Source organism: Salvelinus fontinalis, chromosome 18 (genome assembly GCF_029448725.1).
Source record: "Salvelinus fontinalis isolate EN_2023a chromosome 18, ASM2944872v1, whole genome shotgun sequence".
NCBI lineage: Eukaryota > Metazoa > Chordata > Actinopteri > Salmoniformes > Salmonidae > Salvelinus > Salvelinus fontinalis.
In genome coordinates, this window is record NC_074682.1 from 40,779,813 (window position 1) to 40,803,511 (window position 23,699).

The 23,699-nt window shown below is 44.4% G+C and overlaps 1 protein-coding gene across 2 annotated transcripts in view; it reads left to right on the plus strand.

The window, feature by feature from the left end:
- The window catches only part of LOC129815518 (rho guanine nucleotide exchange factor 25-like), a 47,003-nt gene extending 24,155 nt beyond the window's left edge, over positions 1-22,848 (plus strand). The window contains exons 2-16 of one of the 2 annotated variants that reach the window (XM_055869413.1): positions 7,946-8,286; positions 8,487-8,588; positions 13,585-13,712; positions 14,091-14,157; positions 14,391-14,494; positions 14,867-14,936; positions 15,946-16,035; positions 16,504-16,596; positions 17,104-17,154; positions 17,382-17,459; positions 17,715-17,906; positions 18,006-18,186; positions 19,032-19,234; positions 19,444-19,575; positions 21,561-22,848. In XM_055869413.1, coding sequence (XP_055725388.1) covers positions 7,946-8,286; positions 8,487-8,588; positions 13,585-13,712; positions 14,091-14,157; positions 14,391-14,494; positions 14,867-14,936; positions 15,946-16,035; positions 16,504-16,596; positions 17,104-17,154; positions 17,382-17,459; positions 17,715-17,906; positions 18,006-18,186; positions 19,032-19,234; positions 19,444-19,575; positions 21,561-21,677 — 1,949 coding nt within the window. In that variant the 3' untranslated portion in view covers positions 21,678-22,848. The remainder of the gene's footprint in view (positions 1-7,945; positions 8,287-8,486; positions 8,589-13,584; positions 13,713-14,090; positions 14,158-14,390; positions 14,495-14,866; positions 14,937-15,945; positions 16,036-16,503; positions 16,597-17,103; positions 17,155-17,381; positions 17,460-17,714; positions 17,907-18,005; positions 18,187-19,031; positions 19,235-19,443; positions 19,576-21,560) is intronic. The other variant, XM_055869414.1, reaches the window with a different exon arrangement.
- Positions 22,849-23,699: the final 851 nt, after the last annotated feature.

The window sequence follows — 23,699 nt, forward strand, 5'->3', positions numbered from 1 at the left end:
CATCAGCATATGTCACAAGGTGCTTATTCAGAAACCCAGCCTAAAACCCCATAGAGCAAGCAATGCAGATGTAGAAGCATGGTGGATTGGAATGACTCCATAGGAAGGAACCTAGGAAGAAACCTAGAGAGGAAACAGGCTCTAAGGGGTGGCCAGTCCTCTATTGGCTGGAGATTATAAGAGTACATGGCCATTAAGGCCAGATAGTTCTTCAAGATGTTCAAACGTTCATAGATGACCAGCAGGGTCAAAATGAGAGTTTGTTGACTGCATGTCAGATAATCTCCCCAAGGAGAAGTGGGTGTGGAGTCAGGCGCAGGAGGGAGCAAATTTCAACCCGGGCGTTTTATTAACAAGTCTAAAGAACAGGAAACAGGACTACAACAGTAGCCTCAAAACAACCAGACACCGTCCAGGAAAAAACACCTGTTCAACAGAACACAAGAAAACACAACCCAAACGAAATGACAGCAAACGTAACAATCCCGCACAAAAACCCAGAGGGTATGGCGAGATAAAATATCCACCCTAATTACACTAAAACGGCCTCGTACTCTTTTCTAGATCATACAATATGCATATTATTATTACTATTGGATAGAAAACACTCAGAAGTTTCTAAAACTGTTTGAATTATGTCTGTGAGTAAAACAGAACTCATTTTGCAGCAAACTTCCATGCAGGAAGTGAAAAATCTGAAAATGAGGCTCTGTTTCAGGGCCTGCCTATTCAATTGCCTTATATTTATCGATATGCATGCACTTCATACGCCTTCCACTAGATGTCAACAGGCAGTGGAAGGTGGAATGGGGTGTCTAGCTTGATCTGAGGCTGAACAAGAGCTTTTGGAGTGGCAGGTCAGGAATTTTCTTTGTCTACCAAGGCGCGCGAAGTACCTCGACATTGTCTTCTGATAAGCGTTCGGTATACACGGCGAATATCTCCGGCTCTGATTTTATTTGATACATGTGATAATAACATCGTAAAGTAGGTTTTTTCAACCGAGTTTTATCAGATTATTCAACGTTTATTGGGACTTTTGGAGTTTTCCGTTCTTTGCGTCGAGAGAAGTTGGGAATGTTATCAACATTGGCTAGCATTGTGGCGCGAATTCGACAGAAGAAAAGGACATTCTAAAACCAAACAACGATTTATTCTGGACCAAGGACTCCTTGTACAACATTCTGTTGGAAGCTCAGCAAAAGTAAGAACAATTTATGATGTTATTTCGTATTTCTGTGGAAAATGTTGATTCCTATTCTCCGCCGTTTTGGCGAGCGCTGTCTCGCAATAACGCAAGCTGTTTGTTATGGTAAAGTTATTTTAAAAAATCTAACACGGCGGTTGCATTAAGAACCAGTGTATCTTTCATTTGCCATACAACAAGTATTTTTATGTAAAGTTTATGATGAGTTCTTTGGTCAGATTAGGTGAGTGTCCAAAATAGCTCCGGACATTCTGGGGAAATGTTGCTACATATTCACAATGTATAACCACGGTTTGCAGCTCTAAATATGCAAATTTTCGAACAAAACATAAGTGTATTGTATAACCTGATGTTATAAGACTGTCATCTGATGAAGTTGTTCAAGGTAAGTGATTAATTTGATCTCTATTCTGTCGGTTTTGTGCAAGCTATTTTGGCAGGGAGTAAATTGCGTTGTGTGTTTGGCTACTGTAGTGAGCTAATAGAAATATATATTGTGTTTTCGCTGTAAAACACTTAAAAAATAGGAAATATTGGCTGGATTCACAAGATGTTTATCTTTCATTTGCTGTACACCATGTATTTTTCATAAATGTTTTATGATGAGTATTTAGGTATTTCACGTTGCTCTCTGTAATTATTCTGGCTGCTTCGGTGCTATTTGTGATGGTAGCTGCAATGTAAAACTATGATTTATACCTGAAATATGCATATTTTTCGAACAAAACATAAATGTATTGTATAAAATGTTATAAGACTGTCATCTGATGAAGTTGTTTCTTGGTTAGTGACTAATTATATCTCTATTTGGTCGGTTTTGTGATAGCTACCTATGCGGTAGAAACATGGTGAAAATATGCGGTTGAGTCTTTGGCTATTGTGGTTAGCTAATAGAAATACATATTGTGTTTTCACTGTAAAACATTTTAAAAATCGGAAATGATGGCTGGATTCACAAGATGTTTATCTTTCATTTGCTGTATTGGACTTGTGATTTCATGAAAATTATATTATATGATATCCCTGTCCCGTTAGGCTAGGCTATGCTAGTCAGCTTTTTTGATGAGGAGGATCCCGGATCCGGGAGGGTGACTCGTTAATGAATCGTGAATAATGGTGAGTAAGAAAGTTACACACGCAAATATCGTACCCCAAGACATGCTAACCTCTCACCATTACAATAACAGGGGAGGTTAGCATTTTTCGTGGGGGACTCCAAATGACTCAATACATTATTTACCAACAATTTCTATTGGGCACATAATTTGAAACACGACCAAAACAAACAGCAAATGCATCCAACCAATTTGTAGAATCACAAGCTTGATGTAGTCCTTGCCTGCTATGAATATGGGACGAAATATTTAACTTTTTACTTCTTTAATACACAAGTGAATTTGTCCCAATACCTGCTACACTTGTGAGTAACAAGTTTTGGTTTATTTCATACTGTCATTTAAGTTTTCCCCCCAATTTTGTCATTGTATTTTGTTTGGAGTGCTTCGTGTGAGCAATTAGGATGTGTCTGTTTTCTCTGTCCTCTTAATGTTGAATCAGCGTGCGCACCTGAGCATGCACAGAAGTAGGCTAACTAGCCTGCTGCAAGCAAATGTATGAAAGTACCCATTTGGCGATGTCTGATTTCTTATCGACTTAACTCACCACCACTAATAAGCTGAGCTTCTCAGTTATTTTTTCTTCACCTCACAGTCAACAAAGTCAGTTTTTAAAAATAAAATCCATTGTGAATAATAATCGTTCCTGACAGTAGGCTAGGCTATTTGAAAAATATTTACAATACTCTCCCCCTTGATAATCACCAGGCCTCAGTGTAAAAGGGCAAAATGCCATGCTCTGAGGATCCCATATATCCAGTGGAAACGTCATAAAATACCTGAACACATTTCCCTTTGGGCAAAAACAGCTGTGTATGTCCCAAGCTCACTGGAATAGGCTAGCTGCTACAATGTTACAAGTTCGCTAGGGACAGCTTCGGGCCAGACTCTCATGTTTAGGCTACAGTCATTTGGCTGGACTCTCACTCAGTTGATTGATTTAATACAATGTTGCACTTCACTAGCGATAGCTCAAGTCAAGACAGATACAAAGGGAGGCAGACAGGCAGAGTAGAGAGGTGAATGTGATTGAAATAACCTGCATTTTCATAATCTATTTTTATTTGTTGGCTTTATGTATTTTTACTTAGTTGACAAGGAAGATATAGGCCTACTGCTAAATTGGCTTAGGGCTAGGCTATCTCCTAGTTCCATGTACTTATTTCTTTAGCCATTCAACCTCCATTGCTCACAGGAAGCAAACGGAGGAGGTGCTCCGTCTCAAAAGCCAGGGACCTGTAAGAAATAGACATAACCTTGGGAGCAAAAGCTGCATTAGGACATGACATCACTTTGGAGTTACCAGGCACGAACTCCGAACAGGAAAGCTGTACTGATAGTGTGTGGAGATCTCCAACACGCTTGGCCGATGCCACGGCCATGAGCAGGGCATTATTGTAGGAAAGGACCTTCAGCTCCACAGACTCCAGTGGTTCAAACGAAGGCTTACACATAACATCCAGGACCAAAGCCAGGTCCCAGGTTGGTGACATAGGCTTAGACACTGGTTTGAGCTACCAGATTCAACAACAGACCCTCCTGACGGACCCTCTCTACGGTGGCCTGAATCAAGCCCACCGGAGGAAACGCATAGAGTAGGGTCCGAGGCCACTGATATGCCAAAGCATCCGTTCCCAACGGAGTGCCCAGTTCCCCCATTGAGAAGAACAGACAACAATGCACGTTTTCTCACAATGAGTGAAGATCTATGTCAGCCCTGGCTAACTGGTCCCATATCTAGACAACCACCAGTCTCCACGCCATAGAGATACGACCCCCCCCCCCCGGGAAAGTAGATCCGCACCCACGTAGAGATCCAGGAAGATGCATCACCCTGAGCGACAGGACATGCTCACTGCTCCATAAGAGCAGATAATGGGCCAGGTTCAGCAAAGAGAGAAACTCCATCCCTACTGCCTGTTTATGTGCACCACCACTGTCCTGTTATCGGACCTTACAAGGAGTCAACGCCCTTAGGCAAGACAGGGATACCATGAGCAACCGATGTCAGTTGTGAGATGCGTCCAGACTTGTAGCAATCACTCAGCTCTGAAACAGACACATACACAGAAGTCCCAGATGCACCACAGGTATCATAAAGGCCATCAGACCAAATAACTGCAGCCACAAGCAAAAAGGCACCGAGTGCCCCAGCTGAAACTGTGCCAGACAGAGCTGGAATGCGACCCTCTTTTGTTGAGACAAAAATGCATGCTTCAGAACCAAGTTCAGAACAACACAAAGATGCTGAGGTAGAGACAAACAGCTTTTCTTGTGATTCACTATGAACCCCAGAGACTGAATATGGAAAACCAGCGTGGCAGTGTGGAGCTCCACCTGTTCCCTCAATTACAGCCAAACGTCCAGATAGGCCCCACCGGTGCCAAATCCGCTTCCACCACCATAGAAAAGTAATGACAGGGATACAAAGCTTCCTGAAGCATTGGGATTTTTCAGATAATTACATTGAAATAGGTTCATTACTCCAGGCATTGATCAGCACAGTATACGCTAGTGGCACCTGCTGGTCAAAAGTATTTAGAGCAGCCACATGATTATAGATGCTGTCCCACCAATACCAAAACAATCACGTGGTTGTTCAAGGAAATTAAGCTTTGGACGTCATTGATCACGTGCTTCCGATAAAATGATACAGTCAGTCATCGGCACACTACTTAGCGATTTTGACACATATCTCGGAGCTCCAGCATCAAACGTAACATAACTGTAGAAAAGGTGCAAGGATTAGGGACAGCCCGAAAGGCAGGACCAGAAACTTGTAGGCCACACCCTCAAAATTAAACCGTTTGTGTGGAGGCTGTATAAATTATGACTAAATGAAAAAGCGCATCCTTCAGATCTATGGACGTGAACCAATCTTTGGTCAGGTTTCAATGTTGCAGAAATGTTTTGGTACCCTTCCCCAGATCTGTTGCTCATCACAATCCTGTCTTGGAGTTCTACGTACAATTCCTTCGCCCTCATGGCTTGGATTTGCTCTGACATTCACTGTCAACTGTGGGACCTTATATAGACAGGTGTGTGCCTTGGACTCCAATCAAGTTGTAGAAACATCTCAAGGATGATCAATGAAAACAGGATGCACCTGAGCTCAATTTGGAGTCTCATACCAAAGGGTCTGAATACTTACGTAAATAAGGTATTTATGCATTTTATTTTAAATACATTTTCAAAAAATTATAAAACCTGTTTTTCCTGTGTCATTATGGGCTATTGTGTGTAGATTGATGAGGAAAACAATTAATTTAATTAATTTTAGAATAAGGCTGTAATGTAGCAAAATGTGGAAAAAGGGAAGGGGTCTGAATATTTTCTGAATGCACGGTAAAAACATTTACAAAACATTTAGCTCTCAGCATCAACAAAACTCTATCCTGAATCTTGTTAAGTGTGTTCAGGTGTGTTGCCCTCTAATTGGCCACACATCTTAATGTGTGCTTGTTTCCTTTGAAATGGAGTCTGTTTGAAGAGACCAAAATTAATGTATGTGTAAAAGAACATTGTATTCTAGCTCCATCATGGTGACGCAGTGGACTACTTTCATGGATAGAAAACAGAAGATTATAGGTTTGAATCTCACTGATGTCATGTCACAATAAAAAATAAATGTGTTTGCATGATTAAAGCCTAAGGAAATTAATTTCCATGTGTCCTATCTGTGATTGGAGTAAAAAAAAGTTACCCGAAAATAAGCTAGCAGTGTTATTAAAACTCTTATTGAAATATTTAGTAGAAGTTTTAGGGAAGTTCAAAGAAACTCAAAATAACCTACAGTTTCCATACTCAGAGCATTGATAAAAGTAAAATGTTCTCAGAACCTCCCTGCAACCTAAAAATAATAGTTCCCTGAACAGATGAAATCTCCACTTCAAAAAACGTTCAGTTTTAACGGTCAGGAAACGTATGGCTTCATTCCCACAACCAATGTGAAACCAAAACATACATTTGCACAACTTCCAAGAAACTAAATGTGCTAGCTGGGTATAAATTAAAAGTGACCAGTACCAGAGAAATGGCCATGTTATTAACAGTGTTACCGCCAATGTGGTGTCTCCTAAAAATGGCTGTGTCAGACTTCTACAGAATATCTGTCTCAGCTTTTCTCTGGGCCCCTGATACCCCATTCTTATGACTACGGCTTAAATCAATGTGCTGACGGTACATAGTTAGAGTCTGGGAGGTGGCCAAAGTGGCAGCAAAAAGCCACAAAGAGCTTAAGCCACTGCTAAGATCAGCAGAACAAAATCAAACGTTAATGTTGGGGCTTCCTAATCAGAGCAGTGTGTTTGAGATCATACTCTTTTCCATAGTCTAAAGGCTTAGTTAATGGAATTCATTCTGTGGTGTGAGTGAGTGACAGCACTTGAGTCACAGCCCACTAATGCTAAGTTGGGAGTACAGGAAACAATGGTTAGGATAGAATGTGTGATTAGGGCTGGCTTTGGGTGTCATGATTTACATCAGCTGCTTTTCCATCACTACAAGACAGACTTAGACAGACAGTGTCTCAGTCAGCTTGCTCTTGCTGACAGTGTGTTCTCTCAAGGCCTCATTCATCTCCCAAGAAAACCCTTCACTCTTGTCTTCCTCGCTCTCCTCTCAAACTATTTTACTTTGTGTTCATCCCTCCATCTCCTGCCTCAATTCCTCTCACTCTTTCTCACTCCTTTTCCCCTTTGTACCTCTTCCTTTCCTCGTTTTCACTGTCATTGCAATGTCTCACTGGAATCCAAATATACAGTGGGGTCAGCCAGTGTATACCATTCTGTAAACACCAGCTCCTTACCCCCTGAGAGAGAAGACAGGGTGGGCCGGGCTCAGCCCAGCACGGCATGAGTTTAAAACTCATATCCACACTCTCTTTGAGGACATATACAGTATGTGTTAACATAAACCTCCTCCAATATGTTTACCCCTTTCTCCCTGCAGACCCACTCCACACTCTTGTTCCTCCTCTTCCTGCCTCTCTCTCAGTGATGATATCACATCGGCAGGCTGACTCGATGGCTGTGTCAGCTGTCGCGTTTAAACTATTTTAGGACGTCTAATCAACAGCTCTCTCCATAGCTTAGTTTAAAGAATGCCTCCTACCCCCCTATCCCCCCCCCCCCCCCCCCCCTCCGCCTCCCACCACATACACACACAGCACCGCTGTAGATAAACAGCGTCCGAGCCAGCGTCCGAGCCAGAAAGAACAAGTATCTTGTTCTTTCTGTTTCTTTCTTTGTACTGTGAAGTGAGTTTCCACCTGTGGATTTGTTGATTAAATGTGGTTTATTTTGGCCTGGCATGTGACTCCCTGTGCTACATTGGTATAAATACTTTATTGTTTTAAAACAGATCATTTAAGCACATTTTTGTGAGGTGGAAAGGCAATATCCACATGAGAGCTCTGTGTGGGTTAGAAAGCAGTAAATGGCCTGGTTGCTGTGGTATTAAAAGCTGGTGCTGGGAAATGGAGTACTGTTAATACATTAGTCTATAAATTCAAGGTATTCTAAGGAAGTAACCAATAGAAAAACCTGTGCTTAAATCAAGTCGGACTAAATTACCTCAATAACTGAATAACCAAAACCTCTCTCTCTCTCTGTATCCCCTGTAGAGTCGTACTCTGTGGCCGGCAGTGAGGGCAGCATCACTCCATCCGTAGGCTCCGTGGCCCCCCAGGCCTCTGGCATCTCCAGCCCCTGTTCTCCCTCCTCCCCTGGGGGGTCGCGGCACTCCGTCAGTGCCCTGAAGAAGTGGCTCACCAACCCCGTCCGCAAGCTGAGCGTGGGGGGAGGAGGAGGAGTGAAAGGAGGAGGGGGATGCAAGGAGGACAGGCAGGTCCACAGGCTGGATGGGAAGCGTCCCTCTCCCCTCCTCCCTAACGGCCAAGCCCTTGGAAGGCCTCTGGAGCAGGGGGAGAACTACACCATCCTCCTCTGCACTGATGTGGACTTGGTGAGGCATTACACTACTATAGCCTTGGAATCCACACAGAGGTTTTATTAAAGATTGTGATAACATCACTTCAGGACAAACCCCTGACTCCAATGACTTAATATGAATGCCCAAGTAACATGAATAGGTTACGTGTGTGTGTGTGTGTGTGTGTGTGTGTGTGTGTGCGTGTAATATTGTCTATGTTGTGTGTTGTGCAGGGGAATGATGGCCTGGTGAGTCCAGCGGTGTACTCTCCAACACACCCTCTCTGTCACAGCTACCTATCTGACCTACTACAGGACAGGGATACACACAGTCTGGTAAGGATTACTCACATACACACACAAACAGAGCAGACAGTGGACACTGCAGCCTTTTGTACCCCTGCACATTGATTCGGTACCGGTAACCCCTGTACACGGTGCCTTCGGAAAGTATTCAGACACCTTGACTTTTTCCACATTTTGTTACTGTACGTTACAGCCTTAGCCTAACATTTATACACAATACCACATAATGACAAAGCATAAACAGGTTTCTAGAAATGTTTGCTAATTTGTTAAAAATAATAAACTGAAATTGCACATTTACATAAGTATTCAGACCCTTTACTCAGCACTTTGTTGAAGAACCTTTGGCAGTGATTACGGCCATGATTCTTCTTGGGTACGACGCTACAAGCTTGGCACACCTGTATTTGGAGAGTTTCTCACATTCTTCTTTGCAGATCCTCTCAAGCTCTGTTAGGTTGGATGGGGAACGTTGCTGCACAGCTATTTTCAGGTTTCTCCAGTGATGATCGATTGGGTTTTAAGTCCACTGAACCACTCAAGGACATTCAGAGACTTGTCCCGAAGCCACTCCTGTGTTGTCTTGGCTGTGTGCTTAGTGTCCTGTTGGAAGGTGAAACTTCACCCCAGTCTGAGGTCCTGAGCACTCTGGAGCCCTCGATCCTGCCGCTGAAAAACATCCCCACAGCATGATGCTGCCACCACCTTGCTTCACCATAGGGATGGTGCCAGGTTTCCTCCAGATGTGATGCTTGACATTTTCAGGCCAAAGAGTTCAATCTTTGTTTAAATCAGACAAGAGAATCTTGTTTCACATGGTCTGAGTCCTTTAGGTGCCTTTTGGCAAACTCCAAGCGGGCTGTCATGTGTCTTTTACTGAAGAGAGGCTTCCGTCTGGCCACTATACCATAAAGGCCTGATTGGTGGAGTGCTGCAGAGATAGTTGTCCTTCTGGAAGGTCTAGCGCTCTGTCAGAGTGACCATCGGGTTCCTGATCACCTCCCTGACCAAGGCCCTTCTTCCCAAATTGCTCAGTTTGGTTCGGAGGCCAGCTCTAGGAAGAGTCTTGGTTGTTCCAAACTTCTTCCATTTAAGAATGATGGAGGCCACTGTGTTCTTGGGGACCATCAATGCTGCAGAAATGTTTTGGTACCTTTCCCCAGATCTGTGCCTCGACACAATCCTGTCTCGGAGCTCTACGGACAATTCCTTCGCCCTCATGGCTTGGTTTTTGCTCTGACATACACTGTCAACTGTGGGACATTTTATAGACAGGTGTGTGCCTTTCCAAATCATGTCCAATCAATTGAATTTACCACAGGTGAACTCCAATCAAGTTGTAGAAACATCTCAAGGATGACCAATGGAAACAGGATGCACCTGCTCCCAATTTTGAGTCTCATAGCAAAGGGTCTGAATACTTATGTAAATATGGTATTTCTGTTTTCTATTTTTTATCAATTTGCAAAAATTCTAACAGTCTGTTTTTGCTTTGTCATTATGGGGTATTGTGTGTAGATTGCTGATGATTCTTTAAAAATATATATATTTTAGAATAAGGCTGTGACGTAACAAAATGTGGAAAAGGTCAACGGGTCTGAATACTTTCCGAAGGCACTGTTATTGCAATTTTATTGCATTCCTTTAAAAAATATATTTTTTCATTTTAGTTTATTTATTAAATATTTTCTTAACTTTTCATAAAACTGCATTCTTGGTTAAGGGCTTGTAAGTAAGCATTTCACGGGAAGGTCTACACTTGTTGTTTACGGCACATGTGACAAATACAATTTGATTTGATTGTTAGAGCTCTGTACACAAAGGCTGATTCTGTGGCGATTTAGAGAACAAAGAGATATTACAGCTGTCAGAGCATTAATTTCCCTGTTAGTCAAACACTGGCACTGAGGCTGAAACAACTCCCTTTAAAACCCCTATCAATATTCAATAAGGAGAGAGTGGGGGGAGGTGGCGAAAGAGAGAAAGAGGAGAGAGAGAGAGAGAAAAATAACAAAAGAAAGTAAGAGAGGGAGAAAGAGAGAAAGAGAATCCTGACCCACAGAGAAAGCGGAGGAGAATTAACCATAAATAGATGTAAGGTCAGAAAACATCAAGTCTCTCCTCATGTAACCTGAGATACCGCTGTTGCTGGGCAACCGCTTATTGGTTAATGCAAAAATCCTGGAAATTAGAGCATTAACATTCAAACAGATCACATAAGCAATGCTAGTCATCAAACAAACCAGAGGAGTATGCTAAATTAGTACAGCTAATGTTTATAAAACATAAGTTTCCCCCGCAAATACATAGTCACTGGGAATGCTGTACAGTATATTCAGTGTATCTGGCAGTAACTCCAATTCACCCAAACATTACCTTCAAAGAACAACTTTGCCTTATCAGTTATTACACGCACATGCACACAAAAACACACAAATACACACACACTGTCACACGGGACTAGGTGGGTGAAGGAATCAGACACAGAGACTTCCACTGGGGAAAAGTGCTCCTTTTACTATTGCACACAAAAAATGATAAGCCCAAACATACAGGGCGCAGAGAACAACTTGACAACCCAAAACACAGGGTGCCAAGTAAATAGTAAAATAATACACCTCTACCTAAAACACACACACGTAACATAAAGACAATCCTGCACAAAACAAGGGCGGGTCTACGTACTAAATATAGGGAAGCTCATTAACCGAAAACAACAGAAACACAGGTGAAACTAATAAGACAAAACAAACAGACAAACAAAAAAGGGATCGGTGGCGGCTAGTAGGACGGTGACGACGACCGCCGAGCACCGCCCGAACAGGCAGAGGAGGCAACTTCGGCGGAAGTCGTGACACACACGCTCTCGCCCTCAAACAATCAGGAAAAAACTCACCACTTTAAATCTAAAGAACCCTTAAAAAGCCCTGCGCAGTGGGATCAATCCTGTGGGATTTTCCAGGCTGCATCTGGAAGTGATCAAGCAGCGAGGCAGCAGATCAGCCCCGGGCAGCCTACTGCGTCCACAGACTCACTGGGAAGCTGAAAACAGGGTCAGGGCTGGGGTTGGAGGGCTGGAGGGGTGGGTGGAGGGGGGTTAGTAGAGGTCCGGGGAAGACTAAGACGTGGGTGTTAGAGAAAGAGCTACAGGGATGCTGGATATAACATGGTTAGGGAGCAGAGGTAGGGGTAGAGAGGGGTTGAGGGAGACGTGGGTAATGGGGGATAGAAGAGAAACCAGGGGAGGCTGTCAAGGGGAGGGAATAGGGAGGTAGAGGGGGACTGGAGGTCAGAACAGGGTGTATTGGGTGAGTCTAGGTCAGGCTTAGAGAGACTGGAGAATTCACGGAAAGGGGGGGGGGGGCTAGGGGGAATGGCCAGGCTGGAAATGTTCTCACTCCCTCCCCCCTCCTAACTCTTACTGAAACTCCAGCGTTTACACTTCATGACACATTCTAACCACTGAAACTCTCCATGAGGGTCAATAAATATGTAAATCTTTAGGACTCTTATCACAGCTCTGCCGTTGCCTTTACCTCCCCGGTCAGAAGAGATGACACTGAGCTGAGCTGCCATGAATAGGCTACCTCACTAGGTCCATCAGGAGCTCTGCCATTCCTTTAACATAGCTTAGGTACTGGTGAATAGACCTACTGTCTGTGGGCTGCCTGGCAGTGGTAACATTAGGATATGAGGAAGCATGAGTCAGACGCGCAATGGCTATCATGGACATCAGCACCCATTTGTGTGTGTGTGTGTGGCGATTCAGGATCTTGTCATGATTGGGGGCTTTGTTGAGCCTAACCAGGCCTGGATTGGTCACTCAGGAGGTGAAAGTGATGGAAGGATAACTTAACCCAGCATTAAAAACAGGTCATAGAGAGGGAACGTGAGAGAGGAAGTAGGGGGACAAGACAAGGCCAGGAGAGAGAGAGAGAGAACTGATCCATAAATTGACTGAATGGGCGTGTTAGTGTAGTAGAGAGAGGGGTTGAGCGGTGGTGCAGATAAATACAGGGGTGGCTGAAGTCTTAGAAAGAGAAGATGATTCTTATTCCTATCCAGAGATTAGGCTGTATTTGAGGTGAAGACTTATTTATTCTTTGAAATATTACTCTCTTCCCATTTCAGCCTGCGATCACCTAGGCAAGAAAGAGAGAAAGGAAAAGAGATGGAAACGTGCTTATTGATATCAGAGTACAGGGGATGTGGACTAAGTGTCACGGCAGGCAGTTTTTATCAGAGGGGATAAGTAGTGAGGAGTCTCCCTCCTGGAACAACCCAAACAGTGCTAGAGTTGTCCTGAGGAGAATCCCTCCTAGAACAACCCAAACAGTGCTAGAGTTGTCCTGAGGAGAATCCCTCCTAGAACAGCCCAAACAGTGCTAGAGTTGTCCTGAGGAGAATCCCTCCTGGAACAGCCCACAGGGTGCTAGCCTTGTCCTGGGTAGTCTCCCTCTTGGAACAGCCAACAGGGTGCTGGCCTTGTCCTGGGTAGTCTCCCTCTTGGAACAGCCAACAGGGTGCTGGCCTTGTCCTGGGTAGTCTCCCTCTTGGAACAGCCAACAGGGTGCTGGCCTTGTCCTGGGTAGTCTCCCTCTTGGAACAGCCAACAGGGTGCTGGCCTTGTCCTGGGTAGTCTCCCTCTTGGAACAGCCAACAGGGTGCTGGCCTTGTCCTGGGTAGTCTCCCTCTTGGAACAGCCAACAGGGTGCTGGCCTTGTCCTGGGTAGTCTCCCTCTTGGAACAGCCAACAGGGTGCTGGCCTTGTCCTGGGTAGTCTCCCTCTTGGAACAGCCAACAGGGTGCTGGCCTGGACATGTCCTGAGGAGTCTCCCTACTTCCTCCCTCTACTTCCCATGGACGTCTGCTTCCTGGATTAGGAGCTACCAGCCATAGGTCCAATTCATGAACTGTCTGTCAGGCCTGGACTCTATGCTCTCTCTGTATAGCAGACATATGCTTACAGTCAACAGACATGGAGTGGATACATGTATGAGCTCACCTCTCCACCCTCTTCTTTCAGAACCATCATTATTCTACTATTCTCCCAGGAGAAGAAGATTGCTCCTCCCTGATTGATGACTCGACCAGCCAATGGTCAGCCACCATGGACAGTGAGGAGGACAGGAGGAGTGCCTTAGAGAAGAGCATGTAGGTGGTTGTGACCTCCACGTGAACCCACAATGTGTCCAGTCTTATGGTCCCTATCCCATTAATGGACTGTCAGTTTTCCACCACAGTATAATGCAGCATCTAAGTGCTCCTGGTGCTGCAGTCATTATGTCCCTGGTAGTGTCCCAAATGGCAGCCTGTTCCCTAAGGGCCCTGGTCAAAAGTAGTGTACTATACAGGGAAAATGGTGCCAGTTGGGATGTAATTCTGTATGCTGTGTCCTGATGAGAGCTAACGGTGTGGTGGTAGTGCTGGCTGCACTCTGGGAGAATCCCATCCCTCACTGTAATGAGAAAAGACACTGTTTAATGGCTGCCCTCTATTACTACAGCCAACTCATCTCTCTCTCTCTCTCAGATATGTGCTGACAGAGCTGATGGAGACAGAGAAGTTGTATGTGGACGACCTGGGCCTCATAGTAGAGGTGTGTGACAAATCGATCATGTGACATTTTTTATGCTGACCCCCTATCAGTTATTTTTGTGATATAAAGTACAGTACACCTAAAGTCTCCTTTTTTTGTTGTTATGCCATAGAAGTTATTATGCTATTATCTCAACCATATTACACAATGATGACTATAGCCAGATGCCCTCCTGTGAAGTAGCAGTATTTCCTGTCCTGAGGTAGGGTGTGTGTGTCTTCTACTCTGCCCAGGGCTACATGGCCAGCATGGCCAGTCAGGGGATCCCAGAGGACATGAAGGGCAAAGACAAGATAGTGTTCGGGAACATCCACCAGATCTATGACTGGCATAAAGAGTAGGTCTCACGTTCTTGGCTAAACGTGTGTGTGTGTGTGTGTGTGAATGTGAATACTGAGCGCTGTTTATGTGAAGAGCGTGTGTGGAGTGTGTGTGAGAGCTCACTGAGACTGGAGCATGTTCATCAGCACGTATGATATAAGTCTGATGCTCTCACACTGAATCCACATGGCTGTGAGATATTTCCTGTGTGTGTGTGTGGTCTCGGGAAAACCTGTCGGATCTGTTTCTCTCGCTCCTTCTGTGTTTATCTGTTTCCATGTGTATAGTTGTGTGTGTGTGTATCTGTGTGTCTCTTCCCCTCTGTCTGTGTGTGTGTAGACGAGTGTATATTGGTGTTCAACCCTCCCCTCTGCACTGTGTGTCATAGCTATCTCCTGGGGGAGCTGGAGAAGTGTGTGTCTGAGCCCGACAGACTGGCCCAACTCTTCATCAAGCATGTGAGTCTGTGTGTGTGCATATGTGTGTTTGTGTGTGTATGTGCAAATGAGTGTGTGTTTGCATAAGTGTAACTCTTTGTTTGCGGACACACCATGACAACCTAGCCCCTTACATGGTCTTTGATTCTGTTTTCTTGTATTTGGAATGAAGTTCCAGGGTGTCCCTCTGTGTGTCTGGTAAGAAGTCCTGATCTCTTCAGAGTACTGACTGTTTACTGTCCCTGTCTCTGGCTCACTGCCATCCAGATGTGTCTTGATCGTTCAGGCTGCCTGGAGGAGAGGAGAGGCGAAAGCCAGTAGAATAATAATAAGTGCAGGCATAATTATCCTACAGGGCTTTGTACTGTGCTACGGTCAGCTATCAGGTCCAGTTACAAAGAGCCATTGTTCAAACGCCAGGCTGTTTGTGAAACTGCAGAACCAAATGAGCCATAATGACAGATAAATGACATTCAATGCAAATAAACAGCTGTGTTTGTACTTAGTGCACACACAACCGTGCGCGCACACATGCACACACAAACAGCTGGGTTTGTGTGTGAAGGTCAGGATCTCACAGAAAAAATAAGGCCGAGTGAGAAGAGTAGGACCATGGCAGGAAATAGTCCATGCACACATACTTAAATTATTTTCTATAGACACACGCACACTCTCTCTCTCCCTCTCTCTCTTACTTCCCTGTCTCTCTCCCCTCTCTCTCCCTTCATTAGTCCAGCAAGTTTAATTAAGCAAGAGTGAATTAAACGATTCTTCCCAAGCTGCCAGAACCATTTAATAAGGCAAAGTTCCTGCTCTTATTTAACATATTTCAAAAGGGCCTGGAGGGGAAGGAGAACTGAGTCAAACTTAGAGGAATAAGAGGGCATCCATAATAGGGGAGACACTTAGCCTACACACCAACACACACACACAGACCTGCTCACACTATCTCTCTCACACACAGGGACCACAGGCGCCACCATCTGGTATAGCTCTCTCATCATCTCTGTGTTTGTTTTTGGACCTCTAGGAGCGGCGTCTCCACATGTACGTAGTGTACTGTCAGAACAAGCCCAAGTCAGAGCACATTGTCTCAGAGTATATCGAGACCTACTTCGAGGTGAGTGACTCTTCACAGTACAACGACAAGGATAGTTTAAGAGCAGTTGAATCCCACTCAGGCATCATTCTAGCCTAATTCTTCTTATTTCTCTAACTCTGGTTTGGGTTGTTTGTATCTTAAGTGCTAATTCTGTGTCTGGTTATGACTGACTCAAACCTGCCCTTAGTTCTGTATGTCTTCCCACTGGGCAGAGACGTCAGTTCAACGTCTAATTTTGATTTACATTTGGATTGAGTTGTCAACTAACTTGAATTCAATGTGAATTCAACCAAAAAAATAAGTTTCCTGAAAATCCAATCAGTTTTCCATGTTGATTCAACATCACATACATTTTTGTTGTTGTTGAAATGGCATTGAAACAACGTTAATTCAATCAATATTTGTTCAGTGGGTTCTGTGACTGACCCAAAGCTGCCCTTAGTTATGTGTGTGTCCTATGAGGAGCTAATCTGTCTGGTTCTGTAGGAGCTGAGGCAGCAGCTGGGCCACAGACTACAACTCAACGACCTGCTCATCAAACCAGTGCAGAGGATCATGAAATACCAACTACTGCTCAAGGTGTGTGTGTGTGTGTGTGTGTGTGTGTGTGTGTGTGTGTGTGTGTGTGTGTGTTTGCGTGCGCATCTGCATGTGTACTTGTCTAAGCGCGTCCGCCTGTGTGCGTATACGTGTGTGTTTGAAATCCCTCTGGAATATGGAAAATAACTGGTATAATTAGCATGATGTCATCTAGCCCTAGCTGATTTGAGTCATCGTGTAATGGAGCTGTATTGAATGACTTGTCACTGGAAGAGATGGAGAGAAAGAAAGGCAGGAAGAAAGACAAATTGTGAGTGACTGGAGAATAAGCAGCCTGCCCCCCAGCATTGTGGGAGCTTTTACTGTGATTTAGAGATGAATGTTGAAAGCTTTTGTCCCATGAGTCCCAAGTCCTCTTATCAGCTCCCTAATCTCACAGTGGATAATATGTCACTCTTACATGAAACACAAGATACAGTACAGTCTCATTTTGTTCAGAAATCACTCCGAAACATTCAGTAACTATTCTCTGATTGGCTCCCTCAGGACTTCCTGAAGTACTACACCAAAGCAGGAAGGGATACCTCAGAGCTGGAGGTGAGAGTTCTCCCAAAACCATGGTACAATCAGTCATGGTCAAAACATTTCCAATACTTACTTGTGATATTACTGTGAACTGCACACACACACACACAGAGTTCTCTCTCATGTACACAGCTCTGTTGGAGAACGAGAAAAAAAATACTGTTTTAAGTTGCAAACCATAATTGTCTATCCCACACCATCTCTTTCTCTCTCCACCCCTCCTCTTCTCTCACCCACAGAGAGCGGTGGAGGTGATGTGTTTCGTGCCCAAGCGCTGTAATGATATGATGAATGTGGGCAGGCTGCAGGGCTTTGAGGTGAGATAGACACCAGACGCTGTTCTCCATGTGATGTTGTGTTTTCTAGTACAGTTGGCAAGCATGTATGAGATTACTGAAAACAGGTGGAAACCATTTTGATTACATTACTTGTCATACAAAAACATTATACATGATGAGTACAATAAAGTATGTAAATGTATCCACTCACTACTGTAAGTCGCTCTGGAAAAGTGTGTCTGCTAAATGACTCAAATGAGTGTTTTTCTTTCTATCTTATGGGGTCTCTCTCAGGGGAAGATCACAGCCCAGGGGAAGCTGCTCCAGCAGGACACCTTTACAGTCAGTGAGCAGGACAGCAGCTTCCTGTCCCGCGCCAAGGAGAGGCGTGTCTTCCTGTTTGAACAGCTGGTCATTATCAGTGAGCCAATCGACAGGAAAAAGGGCTTTTCTCTGCCAGGGTACACCTTTAAAAACAGCATCAAGGTGAGAATGACAGTACTGTGTGTGTTTGTGTGCGTGTTTGTGTGCGTGTGTGTGTGCGTGTGCGTGTGTGTGTGACCCTTGTCTCTCTCTCTACTGCAGCTCAGTTGTCTGGGTGTAGAGGACCACTGTGCGGAGGACCCATGTCGTCTGGTCCTGACGTCCCGCGGGCCCGATGGGAGCGTGACCCGCTTCATCCTACAGGCATCGTCCTCTGAGACGCGGAGTGCCTGGGCCAACGACGTGGTCCAGATCCTGGAGACACAGAGGAACTTCCTCAACGGTACTGCTGCTGACAGCTGGACCCAGGGCCATATACATCATGTGTTCCAAATGACATCCTATTCCCTATTTAGTGTACTACTTTTTTCTCTGATGTTTACACACACAAGTATACAAAACATTTCCATGACAGACTGACCAGGTGAATCCAGTTGAAAGCTAGGACCCCTTATTGATGTCACTTGTTAAATCCACTTCAATGAGTGTAGATGAAAGGGAAGAGACAGGTTAAAGAAGGATTTTAAGCCTTCTTAAACAAGCGAGACATGGATTGTGTATGTGTGCCATTCAGAGTGAATGGGCAAGAAAAACGATTGAAGTGCCTTTGAACGGGGTATGGTAGTAGGTGCCAGGCGCACTGGTTTGAGTGTCAAGAACTGCAACGCTGCTTAGTTTTTCACACTCAACAGTTTCCCGTGTGTATCAATAATGGTCAACCACCCAAAGGACATCAAGCAAACTTGACACAACTGTGGGTAGCATTGGAGTCAACACAGGCCAGCATCCATGTGGAACCCCTTAAGTCCATGCCCCGATGAATTAAGGTTGTTCTGAGGGCAAAAGTGGGTGCAGCTCAATATTAGGAAGGTGTTCCTAATGTTTTATACACTCAGTGTATGTTTGAAAATATGATGAAACATTTCATGATATTTTTAAGCTGTGTTTATTAAGTATTTGCAATAGGGGAGCAACACTATCAATTGATTGATTCTGCCGTATGGATACATTTATTGATGCTCAATAAATAAATAAATAGTACCATTTGTTAAGTGTCAACTGCATGATTGTGTCTCACTTCTCCCTACAACTAACCTCCTGTCTTCCCCCATCTCCTGTGGTCCATAGCTCTCCAGTCTCCTATAGAGTACCAGCGCAGGGAGTCCAACAGCCTGGGACGAGCCATGAGGGCACCCGCGGCAACGACCTCTGACCTGCGACCCCACTCCTCGGCCTCCATTGACCGCCACCGGCTACCTTACCTGCACTCCTACAACACCTCTCTGCCCTCCCTGCACCTGCCCAGCCAGAGACCCACTGCAGACACACAGGTAGGCACTAATAAAAACCCTCTGCATCCCAAATGGCACCCTATTCCCTACATAGTAGGGAACCGGAGCCCTATTGAATAGGGTGCCATTTGGGACGCTGTCCACAGAAAGTGATGATACAATAGTGTTAGTAGCTACTGGTACGAATATATTTAATCTAATTATTTCTCTCCCTTTCTGTACATCTTTCTCTTATTACCCCCTCTTAGTCCCCACTGTACCTTAGCCCTGCAACACCCCGTCCCTCTCACCTCCCTCTGAAGCTCACCTTGTCCCAAGAGGCCAGGCACTGCCAGGGGGTGTCCAACGGCCTGTGCCCCCCTACCCAGCACAGCTTACAGGTATTCAACCACACTGCAGAGAAATGCATTAAGAACCCACTGACTCCAACAGTCGCAGTATAGCAGTGATATAGTATCTTGCCGGTTCTGATAAGTCACAACTGCTATCCACATTGACAAATCCTTTTTTGAGAGCGACCATACATTTCTACAGAAATATAATCAAAGCATGATTTACAGTACGGGAAAGTCTGAGTTAACTTAGGCCTCACTGCCATTTGGGCTCCTGAGTGGCGCAGCAGTCTAAGCCACTGCATCTCAGTGTTAGAGGTGTCATTAAAAACCCTGGTTCGATTCCAGGTTGTATCACAACTGGCTGTGATTGGGAGTCCCATAGGGCAGCGCACAATTGGCCCAGTGTTGCTGGGGTAGGCTGTCATTGTAAATAAGAATTTGTTCTTACCTGACTTGTCTAGTTAAATAAAATAAAAAAATGGGCCGGATCTGTCATTAACCTCCCATAAACTCTCATCACTACAGATCAGTGACTAGTTTAGTTTATAAATAGCTCTTCTACGGTTAGGATGAGGGGAATAACTGTGAACTCAGCTCTTTCCCAGGTTCTTTACTGTTTTATCAGGTGTCGTGGTTGCCAGTGCTAGAGGGAAATGACTGGGCCAGTCCTATGCTCTGTACGAATGGAGATATCCTGTTGTTGTTCCCAGCTGGGGTTACACTACTAACTGCACCCTGGCTGGCTGTCATATTGATCTGTGGTCAGTTCCTAGAAATACTATAGAAACCATAAAGATAGCTGTCAAGTCCCACTGATCCCAAGTCAGAATACTCTGAGGATGACTTCATCTTCAGGAGACAATCTGATCCCTAGTCAGTTTTGGATAGGCTCAGGGGTTAAAAACATTCCTTTGTCCCAATGTTCTCCAGTCAGTTCCCAGGGATAACTAGCCCAGTGCCCTGACTGGTGGTTTATCTTATTTAGCCAGACTCTCCATTAAAAGGAGGAAATGGGTTTGATTTCAGGGCTCTTATCAGAGAGGCTTGTCATGCATGTTTCCACACTTCATTTAGTTCCTCCTCTCTCTCTGGTAGATGCAGACAGGGGGATAGGGTACTTTAGTGTAGTCCTGTCAGTGGGTTGAGGAGGGCTATTTCAAACTGTTCTTTGTGTTTGGAAAGAGATGTATGCTACAATAGATATAGAGAAGGTGAGAGGACTGTTAGCATTGTGTGAAGGCTGAGTGAGTTCAAACTGTTTGGTCACCCTCTCTTCCTGTCTCCATCCAGGCTTGATGTAAGGATAGGAACTTGCTTTATAACCATTCAACATACAATCACCTTTGTCTTTCCTCTTTGCAAGGCTAGGTAGGGTTTCAATTTATCTGTGTGTGTTTGTGTCTCTCCATCTCTTTCTCTCTGAGATTAAGAGCTCAGCTCACTGTGGGGATATGCAGGTGGTCCAGGAAACAAAGGAACTCTGAATCCACTAGAAATAATTTAACTTTAAAGTATATTCCAATAACTTCCTTAACCCCCTCAGCGACAGTAAGTAAGGTATTGCCAGGGCACAAGTCAACATTTACCAACTTCCTCCTATACACAATATACAGGCCTCCGTGTAACAGATTTTTTTATTGAACCTTTATTGAACTAGGTAAATCAGTTAAGAACTAATTTTTGTTTACAATGACGGCCTGCCCCGGCCAAACCCAGATGACGCTGGGCCAATTGTGCACCGCCATATGGGACTCCCAATCACAGCCGAACGTGATGCAGCCTGGATACGAACCAGGGACTGCAGTGACAGCTCTTGCACTGCGATACAGTGCCTTAGACCGCTGCACCACTCGGGAGCAGATACAGAGATTCAATCGGAATATGACTCAGAGACTGCACAGCTGTACAAACGGAATATGTAATAAAGGCTTTGATATAAAAGTTGACATATTAGGCCTCTTGCCCCAGGTATGACTCCACTATGTGTATGTAACTGAACACGCTGCCTCTGTCTACTCCGGTCTTCTCAGGGTGGTACTGACTGTTACCATGGAGCCATGCCGGGGGAGGGAGGGGCTTACGCATCGCATCGCTCAGGCAACCTGGATCAGCTAACTGAACTCTCTCTGCATGAGCATGAGTGCTGATAACCTTTGACTTCACAGCCTGAAAGAAGGGGTGTAGGGTGAAGTTGCCCCTAGACGCTGATCTTAGGTCAGTTTAGAATTTTCTCCAGGTTAGGTTTGGGGGATGAGGAAGTTGATCCTAGATCTGTACCTAGTGTAACCTTCACTCCAGAGCGAATGAGGGGCAGGCTGATAGAGCCCTGGTTAACCTGGCTCCACTTAGGACAGGCAGGGGCCTGGGGCGGGGTTACTTCACAGTTTCACTATCACAACTCTTGTGATTACCCTAATAACATTATGATTACTATGGTATCTCTAGCTTCTAATTAGGATTTTTTTGTTGGTATTTCTGTCATCATATTACATTTTCTACTATTTTAAAACCTGTACTTACTGTTGTGATGCGAGAAGTGAAGCAGAAATGCAGCCCTCTGATGTTTCTGTGAGAGAAAAGGAAAAGTAACCAATGGACTCAGTGTGTTTGTGTGTGCATGTTGGTATGTGTGTGACTGGTGGAATGCATCTGCGTTGCAACGGTTGCTATTCACACTGCAAACCATTTCTACAGTACAGTACAACTCATATGGTGACATTCTTAACGCCATTTGTTTTCGTATAGAAATAGACATTTGGGAACAACCACTTAAGTCGCCAGCCCTTTCATGTTGCTTTTTCTTGAACACGGGGACCATATTACCATTATGCTACTGCTAAGTGTGACAGATTTGATCACAACACGGAAAGTAAAACAGCAGTGGGGAGGTAATGCCATATCTATTCTGTCCCTCTTCCTAAATAGCTATCCTCCTATTCTGAATTCATCCTCACCACCATTTCATAAAGTAGCCTTTGGGTCAAGAGTGTTGACATTGTGGGCCGGAGATATATTTGAGCTTGATTGTGGGACTGAATTTGTCCAGGGTTTGAGCAGTCATGATTGTCTACTCTATCCATTATTTCTGTGTTGCTCGGTATGCATACTTTCCCCTTCATTTAAGGGGCCACTTAAACCCGGCCATTGTTCCAACGTTATCTGAAGAAAACACACAAACTCATACAAAGCCCACTCCAAACTCTGAAGGAGAGAGAGGAAAAGGGAACACAGAGAGGGCGTGCTCATCTGTCAGTGTCATCATGAATGTAAATAATCTGCTGTGGGATCATATCAATAAAAAACATTTATGAAACACTGTGCTGCTGTTTCTCCCCCCCATCATACTTCTGGTCTTGGTCATGTTATAAGACTGCCAAAAAGGAACTGATTGTGAGATGACTTGAATATCCTGGAAATTCCCAGAATGACCATTTCCTTCACGTAGCCAACACTAACTGTTGCCTTTGAGATTAATATTTCCACCACACAAGAACAATACAAAAGTCAACAATAGCACCACTAAGAGTAATTCAATTTATCCAGTAAAAAACTAAACAATAACGTTCCACATCCATTGGTGATTTGCTTAGCATCCATGCGGTTCATCTTGCCTACCTAACAGGCTTTGGGAGGGTATTGGAAAAATACTACAGGTATTTAACTTCCTCAAATGGTGAGTTGAGGGACAACTTTAAATGCTCAAAATAGGGCACTTGGTGATAGATGGCTACCTGATAGAAGATGCTCACGCACATGTTCAAATATATTGTCAACAGTAATTGACAAAAGTTGACAAAATGGCTAAACAATCATTTGAGTTATCATTACTTGTCACGTTGTAGAAGTGATTGGAGACAGGCGTAGGAATACGTAATAGGGAGTTTCAATACTCCACCCAAAAATACAACATGCTATGAAAAGGCACGGTGACGAATCCCAAAACAAACACATATACAAAAACACAGGGATGTATCCCAAACAAAAGAGCAGGTACAACCTCTAATAAATACACGGGATGAGAGCCGTAATAACAATGCACAGGACGAGACCCGTAATAACAATGCACAGGACGAGACCCGTAATAACGAGTACACAAAACACGCAGGGCCAAAGCCGAAACAAAGTACAGGTACTCAAAAGACCAACGGACCTGGGAACAATAACCGAAC